Raw genomic sequence first — 16,473 nt, 5'->3', positions numbered from 1 at the left:
CGTAGGAATTATTAGTCACAGGGAATAAAAAAACTTTCAGTAAGCATGTACCTGGAATTCCTGTACCAACTTTTTCTCTATCCAGCTAGTAACCATAATATAGCTAATGTTCCTTTCTCCCACAATAGGCCTTGCCGATAAAGATATTTCTGGTACTGGACGAAATCCGACCCATATCCTATCAGATGGTGGAGGAGGAATGTTCAATACCAACGTACCTACAATAGCTTTAACCTCCACAGTAAGTCTCAGGTCGGTATTTGATACACCTGAAAATAAAACATTTATAAAACCCAGGTTACAGCAAAATTATCAATACTCTCACCTTCCATAGCTTTCTTAATATATCGATTTTCAGTAGCAGCTTGGAAAAATTTTGACTCTGTGATTCGATCTACCATCTTAATTAATTTTTTACCGGAATGGCCTGACCCACTGGCAGTATCGGCCGGAATATTAGGAACTTCTTGGGAACCTTCTTCGTCTGAACTACTTTCAGCGGAATCATCAATGTCGGAATGGTATATAGCTGACCTCTCTTCCGAAACAGATTTTTCTGAAAATTGAAAAGTCTACACTAAACTGAAGTTAACACCTGAAATTACTTACCATATGCTTGAGGATTCTTGAGCCTCATCAAATTAATTTTCGTTTGCAAAGTTAGGACAATCATTCCCTCATAGGTTACATTCAAATCAATCCACATTCCCCTATCATCCATGAGAGGCTCCCCAATTTTTTTGATGAGTGGTGAAGTTTTTCCTAAAGAAAGTTCTGGAATGAGTATCTCTTCAATAAAATATGGTAGTTTTATTGCTGATAACTTTCGCTGTATCCTATCTTTGACCTTTGTAATGAAGTTTGGATCTCGAAAACAGTCAAAAAGTACCCTGCCGATCAAAGCGTTCAGCCACAACTGTTCTTTGGCCTCCTCTGCCTTTTCTTGGTAGGAATCTTGTGTATCTTTATTATCTGTAGCAGCAGATTCTTTTCTGGAAGTCTAAATAAAACATACGGTGTTCAGTTTTTGACTTCTAGTACACTATTCAATTTCAACAAAATTAGAAAAAACCCAAACAGATTCTTACACCACTTTTGAAAGGTTTTCTAATTTCCCAAGATCCCCAGTTGCAGTTCGTCTCACAGAACAACACGACAGGGATCTTACTGAAGTACAAATTGGGGTATAATTTTTTGGAAAAGTTTTCAATAATTTCAACACAGTTAGTAAAAATGTAAGAAATGGGCTGTTTGGTATCGGACCTTAATAAACAATATGAAAGTAGTTTTCAAAACTGCTTGGTAACTTGAAAAAGTGTTAGGTATCCCTGATGTGATCTGAAGAGACAAATGAAAAATATGTTGGTCAAACTAGACAGGCTATAAAAGATCTTTTCAATGAACATGTGGAGCATATTTGATTTTGAAAACTAAAAAAGTCCAGTGTTGCTGAACATGACATGTAGAACAGAATAAATGAACATCATCTAAAATGTTGAGAACTGTGTAAACTGAACCACTCTGTTGAAATTAGTGGGAATTTTCTAATAATTTATACTCGAGAAATACTTAATGTCTTTCTGAAAGTAAGAGTGGCATTTCACCCTGTTAGATCTAAAGGCAAAAAGTTGAGGAATTAATATAGTTTATCTCCTGATATCCAATGCAATGGTAAAGGTCTTCGTGAAGAATGTTGCAATTCTGGTGTGTTGGATTGGTGTTTGTGTGAAAAAAAAATCTTGGTCTGATGATTCCAGAAAGATATTATTCTCTGTTTATTAGGTTTACTTTGTGGCAAATAATTTGAATAGCTAATTATAATTTGTCCCGTGGATGTTGAGGACATTTTTTAGAATAATTATTACAACGCATCGAAGCCATGGGTTGAAGAGTCTAACTGAAATAATGAAAGCAAAGAGATCATAGTATCTTATGCACATACAAATTGAAAGTGATTTATTGACCGTAGATGTACTTTTTTCATAGAAACCATGGTGATTATAACCCTTTTCTACATTTCTCTGATTTTTCTCAAAAATAATTTCAGATTTTATATTTTCAAGGGTCACTTGAAAGGGTTTCATAACTGTCTCTAAATATGACAACTGAAAATGGAATAATAGGTAACCATTGGTTTTTTATTAATTTTTTTTCTCGAAATCAGAGAAAATATGAATTACACATATTAATACAAAAAAGCATGTTGGATGTGTGTAAATCTTCTCACAACAGTATTTCCTAAATAGGCTCCACCAACTTGTTTTTGAATGACACTGATAAGGATAAGATTTCTACATAAATTCAGAAGTCTTCGAGTAGAATTAAAAAAAAACAGATATAGGAAAATCAAAATTGGCAGAATATATTGCAATAACATATGGTGTACATATGGTGAATAGGGAAAACGTGTTTTTTTATACTTTCAATTAACTGATGCAGTCCTCCGGAATGTTGAGCAGTAAAGTGAATTTTCTTCAAATTATGGAATATTCAAATTAAAAAATAGATTACAATTTGAACTAGATTTGACCTTGAATCACTAGTGCCACTCATGGTTATCTTATGAATATCTAGAAAAACCACAAATAATGGACTTCAGTCATAGTGAATCATCAATAATGATAGAAAAATTTAGTATCCGACCGAAAGTTCGGTTTCGGTCGAGTTTCGGCAAAAAAAACTGGTGTTTCGTATAAGTATTTTTAGGGTGCAAATAATATTTTTTCTTAAATAAGGGTTTGTTATGTTGATTATCAATGAGTAACAATGTCGAAGAATGCATAACGTTGTGATTTAAAGATAAAAAAATAAAGACTGACTGATTATAATAACGTTTTCTCTATTTTTCCCTCAAAACATAATCCTTGTAAGGAAATTGAGACCGTTGCCGAAATTCGGTTTCGGTCGTAAAAACCAGTTTCGGTCGGACACTAGAAAAATTACTTGAAATATATACTTCCTGTTCAACAACAATAATACCGGATAGTTATATTTTTACAACAGTGAAAAATTGGAATCGAGGGAAGTCTACAAGATACCCCAAAGGGTACGTTTTTCGGTAGGCCTGAAAAGTCGGCATTTTCAATTTTATTTTAAGAAGAAATTAAAGCTCCATTTGCAATTCCAAGCACTTTTCACATTCGAACAACAAATTATGTAGATAATCAAAATATTTTAAAACAGACCAAAAAAAAAGTTGGAGGAAACGGCTTGCAAAATGTTGAATGGCATCATATTAATTGCTCTTGCCAAAAAAAGTTTTCAATAATGGCATTTTTATATTATTTTTATTGGGAAAATATAAGCAAAATTATATCAGAAATTCAACTTAAAAAAATTGTTGTTACAATAGGTAACAAATAATGAAGAAAGATTTTATACAGTGGTTTCCAACTGCAAAACAATCAACTGAATTTTCCAAGACATTTATCAAATTAAGAATTGGATCAAATCAAACTTTAAAAAGTAACACAGTTCATTCAACTATAGTTTTTTAACTTCGTAACTATCGTTTTATAAATATTACTGGAGTTTTTTCCCAACACCAAATCGTTATTTTTAACACCTTGACACGTGTTTCGATCACCAAGTGATCATCTTCAAAGAGGAAGCAAAGGTTCCAAACAGTGCATCATAAGTATTGTTTTATGTTATACTTTTTCTCTAATAAAAGCAATGTATGTTTCTCAGAAAAAAACCTTTTATTACTTATAGTTTCAAATATAGTTTTTAAAACAGCTCAACCTTTCAGCAAGTATTTCTTTTGAGATGAATTTGATAAATTTTCTTTGTAAAATGAGAAGAGATTCAATTCAATTAATACATTATAATTCCTACCTTGAACATATTCATGTACCTCAGATACTCTACTTCAGTCTGGTTCTGGACGATCTCCTCGCAAGTATCACAACCAGTTTCCTTGATATCAGAATTGCTCGAGTGTGACGATGCAGCATCTAATCCGATATGAGTAGCTTTGGCCAATCTTCTAAACCAGTCTTCTTTCTCTCGATCAGTGCGTCCAAATATGTATATTTGTATTCCCGTTGGAATATTCTATCAAAAAGTGTGTGATTTATAATGAGTGAGACAAACGAAATAATGAATGCCATTATATTACAATTATCATTGACAAGACCAAAAATGTATTTGAAAAATCGAGGAACAGTCTTGTTTTTGGAAATGAGTAAGCATGATAATTTTCTGATTGATTCGGCCGTTACTTGATGAAGATCCATAGTAAATTCATAAACTACACCTTACGATTTGATCTCCACAAACTTTATTTGAAAGAAGAGCTGTTGAAGAAGCTTTTGTGTTAGCGAAACATTTCGTGATAATAATAATAATAATATTTATTTATCCTTTGAGACGTTAACAATGTATAGGACATGTCAGTACAACACGTTAAAATAGTATAAAGAAAATAAACATACATTAAGATAAAATATCTCAGTAGTTTTAAAGTATAAAAATGTATAAAATATAAAGAAAAAAAAAACAAGATTAGTCAAAATTGGATGTATAATAAAATCAGGATGAAAGTCTGGACAGCAATCAGCTAAAGTCGTCTAAAACGAATTCACTGACTCTGTAATAAGCCTTAGACAGGAGCAAATTTTTAACTTCTCTTTTAAATGACATCAAACTCATGGTTTTATAGTGATCAGGTAGGTGATTGAATAATTTTATTCCCATATATTTGGGTGACTGTTCAAATTTAGAGGATCTGTGTCTAGGAATACTTAACAATTTTCCATTTCTGGTTGAGTAACTGTGGTAAAAAGAATTTGTGTTATATTTTGTTAAATTATCGTGGATGTATAGTAAGCAGTTAAATATGTAAATACAAGGGAATGGCAGGATTTGATATGATATGAAGTGCTGTTTGCACGATTCTCTCCATGGGATATCAAATAATTTTCTGATAATTTTTTTTGGGAAATAAAAACCCTATCTTTGTTGGTGGCATATCCCCAAAGAACCACATTGTAGCTTAAATGGCTGTAGACCAAGCTATAATATACGTCCAGCAAGACATGCAAGGGCATAAAATGTTTTATTCTGGAGAAAGCATAGTACGCTTGGTTAACTTTTTTACAAGTGACTGTAATGTGTTCAGACCATCTTAAGCAATCATCCACATAGACACCTAGAAATTTTGTAAAATTCGTTGATACCAATTCCACCCCTCTAATATCAAAGACAGTAGGCTGTTTATCAAGACCGATGGAAGAACTAAAATGGATACATTTTGTTTTATTCAAGTTAACAATCAGATTGTTTAACTTGCACCAATCTAAGAAGTGTGTTATAAACCTTTCCGTTGATGACTTTAATTCCTCTAGGCTGTGTGCTGACACCGCTAACGAGGTATCGTCAGCAAAGAAAGTGAGACTATTGTTGTTGATGTTGAAGTATTTGGGTAGATCATTGACGAATAATAGAAAGATAAGCGGTCCCAGGACAGAGCCTTGAGGAACTCCTGAACTGATTGGTTGAGGATCAGATAGTGTATCTTTTATTTTTACCAACATTGTACGGTCTGAAAGAAAATGTTTGAGCCATTGCAAAAATACACCCCTAAATCCTAGATTAAAAAGTTTGGTTTCAATAAAGTCATAAGATATACAGTCAAATGCACGTGAGAGGTCAAAAAATATTCCTGCCACGTGCATACCATTGTCTAGGGAGTTATAGATGACTTCAGCAAAACTACAGGCAGCTGACTGTGTGGACTTACCTTTACGAAAACCGTACTGGCAGTCAGTAAGAATCTTAAAATTCAACAAAAAGTTAGCCATTCTCTCGTTAACTAGTTTCTCAAAGATTTTTGAGAAAATACTTAAAAGAGCGATAGGACGATAGTTAGTCACATCTGATGTTTCTTTACTTTTGTGAATGGGAATAATAATGGCCGTCTTCAAGAGTGATGAAAATTTGCCGGTTGTGATAGACTGATTGAACAGGTGAGCTAGATGCTTAGAGATCAATACCCCATTTTTTGAATAAAGTTTGTGAAGATCAAATCGTGAATTGTAGTTTATGAAATAAACATGATAAATTATCTGATTTACTGACCCAATCAGTTTTTTATAGAAGGATTAGTTGAGTAACAGGATAATTTTTTTTAAACAATCGTTTTCTTGCTAACGTTTCGAATTTAATCACCTTTTTCAGGGCTCTGTGAAAATGAATTTTCATTAACATACCTCCCACAAAAGTTATAACTGTTATAATTTCGATGTAATGAGAAATCATTAATTCTTAAATGGATTTCTCACCTAAAAGGAGTTTCTTTGTGTTGAAAATATAACAACACTACACAAAGACATGAAACAAACGAATGGCTTTATCTATGATACTGATAAGGTGGTGTCTGTCTTTAACAATGACAGAAAAAATGAGAATGGAAAAAAGGGAATTATTCAAGTAAATGAGTAAATTAAAATATGCTGTATCGAGGCCATCGACATCCTTTCTAGTGTTAACACTATCCACTATCCGGTTTGACCAACACAGCTTTGGGATAGTGATTGTTTTTTTAATTGATTCTTTTATGCAACTAACTCTTCTATAACTAAACATAACCTCATTCAGTTTGCAAGATTCATTTCCTGAATATTTTTCAAGTATAACTTGCCTCTTGTAAAGAACATTCTGCTAAGTCAGATGTTGTATTCTCTTTCTCATAAGATACTCTGGCAGATGTTGAATCTAAAATATCTTCATCTTCCAGTACAGGAGTTTCTGCCACATCCTAACAACAAATTATGTTAATATTCTGAATAAAATAGTTTTACAGCAAATTGTGAATATTCAAAAAATACTCACTGACATCTCAGCAGAAGGAGTACTAGCTCTGGAATCAGAATCCAAATCAATTTCTTCATCTTCGGCCAACTTACTGAATCTCTGTGCCTAAAATAGGTGATGTGTAATGAGACTAATTCAAGTGTCTTAATTAGAAAATTCACAAGATAACATATAATTTTCAGAGTAGAAATGATTATTAAATAGGCGAAAAATGTATACCAAAGACGAATAATCTCTCTTTCGATATTTTCTGAATCCTTTCTTTTCTCTTGGCGAGGAAGATAGATTTTTGTCCTTATCCAAATTAATTTTGTCTTTTTCTAGATGGTTCTGTATATCCGAGTTCAGGACAGAAGACATATCAGGTTCAAAATTCATTTGATCTTTGGACAATGTAATACAGATTGGATATTTTTTACTCCATTGCCTGAAAGAAAAATCAAGAAAGGTTTTGTGCATTTTATTACTTTAATAATTGGAAAATTTTAGTATCATTTCAGACAAAAAAACCAATTATGTTAGTGGTACTTTCATTGCTGCTTTTTAGTGCTGAGAAAATATTTGTTTTCACTTCTTATAGAATCGGGCGGTTTTTGTTAACAACTCTTTGGAATCATGTCATGTTCCTTCCAACAAATCTTTAGATTACTAAATTTATAGAGCACATTCATGAGCGTCTTTTCATCATAAACACAGAGATACTTTTACAATACAGCATCATACATTATTCTTAGCGTTTTAAAATTCTCAAAATCTCCTATTTTTATCACATCTCAAAATCTCCTATTTTTATCACTTCACAAAATCTCCTATTTTTATCTCTTCTGGCACATTGAATTCTTTTAATGAGTAGAAACTGATAGATCATGTTTATTACATGAGCATTCATCTGTTCTAACATCCACTTTCTGGGAAGTATTTATGCGGATTACGCAGATCAAGGGGAGCTACACATCTACCTACCCATCCTGATTGCCATCATTGCTAATATAACATTCAACTAACTGTTTGTAAATTTGAAATATGACCTGTCAGATCGTAGAGCTTTCCTATGAAATGGAATACTTTGAGAAAATATGTTGAGAAAATTAATAATGATATGACTGCCTTCACTTACTTTTCATACATAAAATAAAAATGTTTTGTTTAAAAACAAATTGTTTCAAAAGTTTTGTTCATTTCAATGAGATTTATTTCACAGATTTCTTCTGTGTCGTGGTATACAAGGTATTCCATATTTGATGGTCTATTAGACGTATCTAGAGAACAAAAAAAGATGAGAGTTTCAAATTGTCGTTACCAATGTAGATGGTTGTGATCTATCGTTTAGAAATATTTTCATCGCCGCGTTGTTGCCACATCTACATGTAACACACATCAAATTGGAAATTTCAAATGGAACATCCTATATATTATATCATTTTTGAATTCTGCATCGAAATCCAAGTTACTTCTGTGAACCATGTTCTACTATACCTATCTCTCGCCGTTTTTAAAATAATAATCATTTTGTGTTTTTTTTCGCAAAAACATGGTATTTTTAATATTCAATATCGCATGAATTAACTGATACATCGAACTCAAATTTTGGCAACATCGAGATAAGGTTTAGTGGTCATTATTTCAGAACGAAATTCAAATCTTATTTCATACAGAGTGTCTGAAAAATACGACTCAATTTGTATCTTTGCAAAACGACCATAACTAATTTTTTTCAAATGGAAAACCCTGTATATTATTCAATTTTAGAATTCGGCCAACCAATGTGAACAACTTTGGTCAACTATGTCCTATACCTATCTCTGACCGTTTATGAGATATGAATTCTTCTATAATTTTTTTGCTTCTATACAAATATAACATTTCAATTACAAAAGTCGGCGAAAAATGTATTTATTGAACACATTGAATAATGAATAATAACTTTACATTAGTTCAGAAAGGTTTAATGGAATACATGAATGAAATTTCAGAGTGGGTGAATGACAAACATTACTATTTTGACTGAAGAACGAACACATTTCAAAATGAAATTGATAAGAAAATTAATTCTACACTAAAAAACAAGAGATAATATTGTGAAACTAGCTTCGCAATTTTTGACATTTGATACTGACTTGACAAAAATTCACTAGCTCAGGTGCTTGAAATGCTGACCATTCGCTTGTAAACATGGATGGATTGATGATGTTATTATGTGATCAGTCGTGGCTCTGCGGATTTCCGACGGGCCGATTTCCTCAAAGGCACATCTACCCGATCTTTCAGTTCCTGTTTCGTATTGATAGGTGTTTCTTAGATTTTTCCACAGAGGTAAAAATCTAGGAGAGTCAGATCCGGTGATACCAACAATTCCGATACAAGTTCAGGGGCAAATTGTCTAGAAAATAACTCATAGTCGATCTCAGAATATCTAAATATTTTTCGGAGTTCAACTTTTCTTCATAAATGCAAATAGAAACTTTATCATCAGTGAGCATACAAAAAAATTAAAACTGAATTTTTGTTGAAATCCCCTTTGTATAATGAAATGGGGATTTTCTGAAGCCCAGAAGCGATTATTTCGATGATTGAATATTCCCTCACGTGAAATAGAGGATTTAAGATTTTAGGAATTTAAGAGTTCGAATAATTATTATTATCCATCTTCACTACTCAATATGACAGTCGAACTATTTAAACACGTTATATTCAAATCCATTATTTTGTTTTTTAAATCAGACTTAGATCATGATTCTTGCCAAAATTCAGTTGCAAAATTGAAAATTATTGTTTAAATTAAAACTCTTTTGATATACGAGTAGATTATTGGAAATAGAAAAAGATTCACTATATGTATTGAATTTTTCAGACTGATTTAATAATATTCAAAAGTGTCTCTTGTGTATTATTAACTTGATTTTTAATTTTATTGGAAATTTTATGCTTGCATAGGAGCAAATTTTTTTTAGAAATAGTTCATATCTCATAAACGGTCAGAGATAGGTATAGGACATAGTTGATCAAAGTTGTTCACATTGGTTGGCTAAATTCGAAAATTGAATAATATACAGGTTGTTCCATTTGAAAAAAATTAGTTATGGTTGTTTTTCAAAGATACAAATTGAGACGTATTTTTCAGACACTCTGTATAAAATAAGATTTGAGTTTCGTTCTGAAATAATGACCACCATACCTTATCTCAATGTTGCCAGAATTTGAGTTCGATGTATCAGTTAATTCATGCGATATTAAATATTAAAAATACCATTTTTTATCGACCTTTTTTTGGGTAATTGTTACCTTCCACAATCTGAAAAAATATAAAAATTATAATGGAGAACTTTATACAAGTGTAGAAGGGCAAACTTTTTAGTTTACTCCGATAAGTTACTGCGTAAAAATCAAAGTATTTTTCACAAAGAAAAATCTTCTATTTATCAGTAACTTGTCGTATTTAACAATTTTGCCTATCAAAAAAATTATTAAGAAATAATACTTATCTTTTACGTTTCGGAGGCCAAAATCTGCCTCCGTCTTCAGGTCGATAAAAAACTGATTTTTTCCTCCACAAAAAATGACTTTCGTTGAATAAAAATACCATGTTTTTGCCAAAAAAATTTACAAAATGATTATTATTTAAAAAACGATGAGAGATAGGTATAGAACATGGTTCACAAAAGTAACTTGGATTTCAATGCATCGGTAACCAAAATTTGAAACTCCCATCTATTTTTGTTCTCAAGATATGTCCAATAGATCATCGAATATGGAATACCCCGTATACTAATCGATAGAGATTTTGTAGTCTTACACATTGATGCTGTTCATTTTTTCCAAATTTTAAATTTTTGTCTGTTTCCAGCTTAGTGATATGTGATGTCGTTACGCGATTTTCGAAAAAATTCCTTATGAATTCAAATTGAACCAAAGCGCTCCCGAAAGAATGCACTGTTCGACGCTGGTTTGTGAAATTTTGCTTTGGAGATTTTAGCGTTGAAGTGGTCGACCTACAGTAATCCAGGACGACGATTTGAGGTTCCTGGTGGAGACGGACCATCACAAATAGTGCGTGAAACGGTGGAAAACTGAGTGTCAGCTCCCATGCGGTTTTTGGTGGTTTAAAACGTATTGGAAAGCGAAAAGGTCAGAAAGCTCGAAATGTGGGTGCTCTGCGATTTGAACAATGGACAGAAATTGTTTTTTCGAGGTGTTTTGTTTTTCTTTGCTTTTGCGCAACCAAAACGATCCTTATTTGGATTGGATCGTCACGTGTCTTGAAAAGTGGATCCTCTATGACAATAGGAGACGTTCAGGACAGTAGTTGGACACCGATGAGCCACCCCAAAGGCAAAAACACACAAAAAAAATCATGGTTACTGTATGGTGGTCAGCGGTTGGTATGATTCACTATAACTTTCTGCAACTGGGTAAAAACATCACGTCAGAGTCTTATTGTAAGGAAATCGACGAAATGTACAGAAAATTGCGCCAGCAGCAGCCGGCAGTGGTCAACAGAAAAGGTTCGATCCTGCTCTACGACAACGTTTGCCTTCACGTTTTACAAATCATTAAGAGTCGAAGTTCTGCCCCACCCAGCATACTTCCCAGACTTCTCTTCGACTACCATCTTTTCAAGCACTTCGATAACTTTCTCACCGGTAGAACTTTCGCCAATCAGGACCAGGCAAAAACGTCTTTCGTCGTCTTTATCGAATCCCGAGCACACAAATTTTATGCTGACGGAATTAACCGACTTGTGTTACTTTGGCAAATGTGCACTGATTCAAATAGTGCTTTTGAAACAACTTAATATATATAATAATAATAATATCAATATATTTCAGAGAATGCTCTACATTTCATGAAGAAAACATCAAACATAAAATGAAACAACATCACATAATTTCAACATAAAGGTTTATAACTTATCTAGATATTCCTGAAGTGAATAAAGTTCTATCTTGATCAAAAGCTCTTTGACACCGGTTTTGAATTTTCTCAGGCTCTGTAACATTTTAAGTCTCTGTGGTAATTTATTGAAAAACCTTATAGACGCATAGGATGGATGTCTCTCTGACACTGTCAATTTGTGAATCGGAAAAGATATATTCATATTGCGCTTAGAATAATTATGACTTGGTCTAGCTTCAAAAGTCTACTTTTATTTTTAAATAGGTATACTATACTCTCATAGATATAGATCGCATATACTGTCAAGATATTATTTGCCTTGAAGATTCCCCGGCATGACTGACGAAAGTTCAGTTTGAAAATAACTCTCTTAATTCCTTTTTGGATAAGGAATATATCAGAGGTATTTACTGCTGCTTCCCCAGAATATTATACCAAATTCAAGTAAAGATTCAAAATTCGCAGAATATATAATTTTTAGTCATTTTTCATTGAGGTATGAGCCAATGACTCTGATATGTAACATATTTGATTCAATTTTTTTCCCACATTTGTAATATGCTTATACCAATGCAACTGTTCGTTAACCAATATAACAAGAAATTTTGTTGAGTACTGAACTGCAAGTTCATTGTTTGACAGAATAATTGTACTTGGTGTTTTAATTCTTTGCTGTGCCGATCTAAATAAAATAAAATTTGTTTTCTTAACATTCAAAATCAAATTGCTCTTTGAGAACCAGTGGTTTGCTCTGTCTAACAGGTTACTCGACTCTATAATTAAGTTTGGATAGTTGTGACTTGATACTAACAGATTTGCATCATCAGCATAATTGGTGATGTGAGAAGTTTTACTGTCATTATTTAGGATTTCTAAAATATCGTTCATGAAAATAATAAAAAGCATGAGACCGGTTTTACTTCCCAGTGTAACCGGTCCCATGTACATAAACGTACATCTTAATGACAAAATGGTTTAGACTTTCGCGGCTGAGGTTTTCAGTGTCACTGTTTTTCGAGTTTGAAAGCCGTGGATTTTTGGAATTTCTTCCTGACGTTTCGCTGGCGCGAGTGGCTACCTTCTTCATAGGTTTAACCATCATGGGTTGCTGTCCGATGACTAACTTTTAAGCTGCATAAAGCGTATTTATGCCTTGTCAGGTAATCAGTTGTATTTGTACCTGTACTTGAACCTGGAACATTAACAATCTTGCTGCCTGTTGTAATTCTGTTCGTAATTCTCGAATTCCTTAAAATGGGGTTCCATATTCGATTGAGGTTCACCGCTTCTTCTTTTCTGTTGAAATTCTCCGTGTGTTTGTGGATCTCTATTGCCTCCCGTACCGTCGGTTATAGTATCCCTGGTTGGGGGCAATTAGTTATGTGTTTTCAAATAAAATTATGTGGTCTCCTTCACTAAGCGCGTGTTCTGCCACAGCTGACTTGTCCGCATTAAAATGTCTGTACGGGAACAACGTCAATACTGGTTATGAAGAAAACAGGGTAATTCAAAACTTTCATAGTGTCTTATTTCTACCGATTTTATTTGTGGATATTTTTGGTTTGTACTGAATATTTTAGAACCATAAAATATTTACAAAAGTTATACTGAAAAAAACTACCTTATTTTTGTCAAACCTTCAGGAAGCAGCGTTATTTTTGCTCCAAACAAATTATATATTCGGTGATGGGTGAAGTTTGCTTTTATTTCAGATTCGTTCCACATAGCTCGCTTAGGCACCTTATTTTTAGCATGGCTTATTCTCAGCAAATTAGCTTGAAGTCTAAGATACACAGACTGGGTGTGAGAAATATGGTAAGTTTTTGGGTTGTATACATCCGGATATTCATTAGCCCATCCCTGAAAGACAGTAAATGACATTCAAAACAAAAAAACAAATCGAAATCAGTCCGATGACTGTGTTGAGAAAAAAATACATATATAAATATTACAAAACTAAATATTCGATTTGAATTTCTACACATTCTAACATCCTTGATGTAGGATATGGCAAATGCCTGCCAACTACTTCCTAGGCTAACACCATGACGATCATTGAATTACATTCAACAGACATTTGGGCAAGTTTCTTTGAAAAGTTAATTCTGTTCATGCTTCGTATTCGTCCAGTAGCAGGACCTTATTGAAATCAATCAAGTCAACACCTACAAACCTATACTGAAGTGTTACTTCTCGTCAGTGCCGGACAAATTCAAGCAAGACATTAATTTTTCCGGGATTCGACTGATTTCATGGTAGTTCGACTGAATATATGAAAACTTTGTCCCAGACAAGATCTTTCTTAACTAACATGAAGTAGTAACAGTTTTATCTCGTGAAGAAGCATTCCACCTACAAAAACTCTAATAGAAATCAAAATCAGTCTGATGATGACTGTGTCGAGGAGAGATATGTATTGAAAAAAAATATTTCAAATCAAAACAAGGAGTAAACAGTCCAAAACTGGTCTTTCAAGTGATTCCTCGATTGATTTCTATAAGGTCCTGCGACTGAACGAACTGGATTATCTGCAAAAATTTCTCCTGTGAGGAAACTTGCGCAAATGTCTGTTGGATATAATTCAATGTTCGTCGTAGCCAGGAATGTTTTTCAAGAAAAAACACTCACAAAATAAGCAATTATAGAGTTAGAACTCAAAAATATATTGATATTTTAGAAAAGTCCAATAGAGTAAACTAGAACTCTAAAAATTACTTACTAACAAAAAATTCTATCACCAATATTTCAATAAATGTTATGCCATCCACAAAGAAATGCACTCAATACAATAAACAAATTGAAAAGTCCAATAATAAAGTAAAGAAGAGTTGACATATTATCAATTAACTTAGGTAACAGAATGATAGAAAGCTTATAAGTGTGAATACAAAAATTATTACTGCGAAAAATATGTTTCGATTTCAATCCATTAGAAACATTTCCAAGTCACGGTATTATAGTCACTTTGTCTGTATAACACTGATTCAAGAAAAATAAAAGAAATTATCAAGTCTATAAAAATTAAAACAATGGGATTCAATGAAACATCAATTTGAATATTCGAAAAAATTTCCAGACTACGCACTGGCATTCATGGCTACTCTAACCAACATATCCTTTGGCAAAGGCGCATGCCCCAATTTTTATAAAAAGATCAGTCCTAATTTCATTTCATAAAGCAGGGATGACCCGGCCAATCATAGACTTATAGCTCTTATACCTAAACTAGCTGAATTAATAGAACAATTGATGGACATTAGAAGGTTGTCATTTTTCAAAAAGCACAACATCATTATGAGCAAACAGTTTCGCTTTCAAGACATCAAAAATACCAATGATGCCATCTTCTCATTCTTAAAAATATATACAGTGAGTAGAATTATAGTGGTAGTATTTTGTGATTTAATAAAGGCGTTTGACTGGTGACTCATGAAATACTGTTACAGAAAATTCAGCACTACAGAATTAGAAAAGTTGCGTTCTAATTGTATAATCCTATCTTTCAGGGCAAAGCCATATAGTAAAAGCAACAGCACTATCTGAAAAAGCGTGCTTGAAGTCTGGCGTACTTCAAGGCTCAAAACTTGGTCCGCTCTTCTCTCTTGTATATATCAATGATTTGGCAAATGTCAAAATATCTGGATATTTCACACTGTATGCCGATGACACCACCATAAGATGGCACAGGTAGGATATAGATAGGTGAATTAAATTAATTAAATTATCAGATCACGTTCAAGTAGTGAATTTCAAAAGTTCATCTTAAGATAAAATGAGTACATCAAGGATCTGTCCTCGGCCCGTTGCTGTTTTTATTATATATAAATAATCTGGCATTTATATCGATATACGTCTATACTTTAGCATGGAAGAAGCACTGATGCACTAAAATTAGGGTAGAGCATGATATAGGCAAAGTTAAACAATGGTGTGATGCCAATTTATTATCTTTCAATACATCAAAGACTAATATAATGTCCTTTAAATGTAACTTGGACCATATAATTCTTAAAGAGATCATCATTGATCATAAACTAGAGAAAAAATTTTTAGGCCTCAACATAGACAACAAATTAAAATTAGGAATGCATATTAGTATACTATGCAAAAAATTATCCTCAAGTTGTTATGCGATAAGATCTAAATCTAACTCTTTGGACTATCACTCTGCTAGAAAAGCATACTTTGCACTTTTCGAATCCTACTTGCGGTAAGGAGTTTGTTTCTGTCAAAACTTAATGAGTCAAGTTTTCACAATTCAAAAAAGAGCAGTAGATTCATTACCAGAGCTAGAGTCCAAGATTCCTGTAAGATCTTTTTTTTAACTCATCACATCTTAACAGTCTACTGCCTCTTTATTTTAGAAACAGTCTGCCTAATGCACAGAAAGCACAAAGAATAAGAGTAAAAAAAACTTCTGCTAGATAAAGCTTATTATAGTATTGAGGAATTCCTTTCAGATGACTTCGCAACTTATAATTGCAACTTAAAAAATTGTTATATTAATAGCTTGTTTCAATTCTTGACCTTCATTTTAATGTTTCAGATTGTTTAAGTTCTTAAGCCTGCTTTGTCAACAAAACTCAAACTTTTATGACAATAAAGCATTTCTGACTCTGACTCATAATAATGTCAACATAATTAGAAAATGACGTTACTAACATATTTTTTTTCAATGTCTCTAAGAACCATGTTGACACTGTCAGAGGTCAGACTTAAAATGTTTCACTAGGTCAACAGAGACCAAACATCATACAAAATCTT

At 32.8% G+C, this 16,473-nt stretch overlaps 1 protein-coding gene across 3 annotated transcripts in view; it reads right to left on the bottom strand.

Moving 5' to 3' along the window:
- LOC111512066 (testis-expressed protein 2) overlaps positions 1 to 16,473 on the bottom strand; it is a 36,115-nt gene that overhangs the window by 1,741 nt on the left and 17,901 nt on the right. For all 3 annotated transcript variants that reach the window (XM_074183858.1, XM_074183862.1, XM_074183853.1), the window contains 8 exons: positions 13,331 to 13,569; positions 7,036 to 7,243; positions 6,835 to 6,921; positions 6,644 to 6,760; positions 3,838 to 4,056; positions 610 to 1,000; positions 326 to 556; positions 52 to 269 (listed from right to left, as the gene is read on the bottom strand). In XM_074183858.1, the coding sequence (XP_074039959.1) occupies positions 52 to 269; positions 326 to 556; positions 610 to 1,000; positions 3,838 to 4,056; positions 6,644 to 6,760; positions 6,835 to 6,921; positions 7,036 to 7,243; positions 13,331 to 13,569 (1,710 nt within the window). The remainder of the gene's footprint in view (positions 1 to 51; positions 270 to 325; positions 557 to 609; positions 1,001 to 3,837; positions 4,057 to 6,643; positions 6,761 to 6,834; positions 6,922 to 7,035; positions 7,244 to 13,330; positions 13,570 to 16,473) is intronic.

Source organism: Leptinotarsa decemlineata, unplaced genomic scaffold, assembly GCF_025532065.1.
Source record: "Leptinotarsa decemlineata unplaced genomic scaffold, Ldec_3_MD MMD2_P_RNA_scaffold_2, whole genome shotgun sequence".
In the NCBI taxonomy this organism is placed as follows: domain Eukaryota; kingdom Metazoa; phylum Arthropoda; class Insecta; order Coleoptera; family Chrysomelidae; genus Leptinotarsa; species Leptinotarsa decemlineata.
Note: the sequence above shows the minus strand (reverse complement) of the source record. Positions and strands in the feature narration are given on the sequence as shown.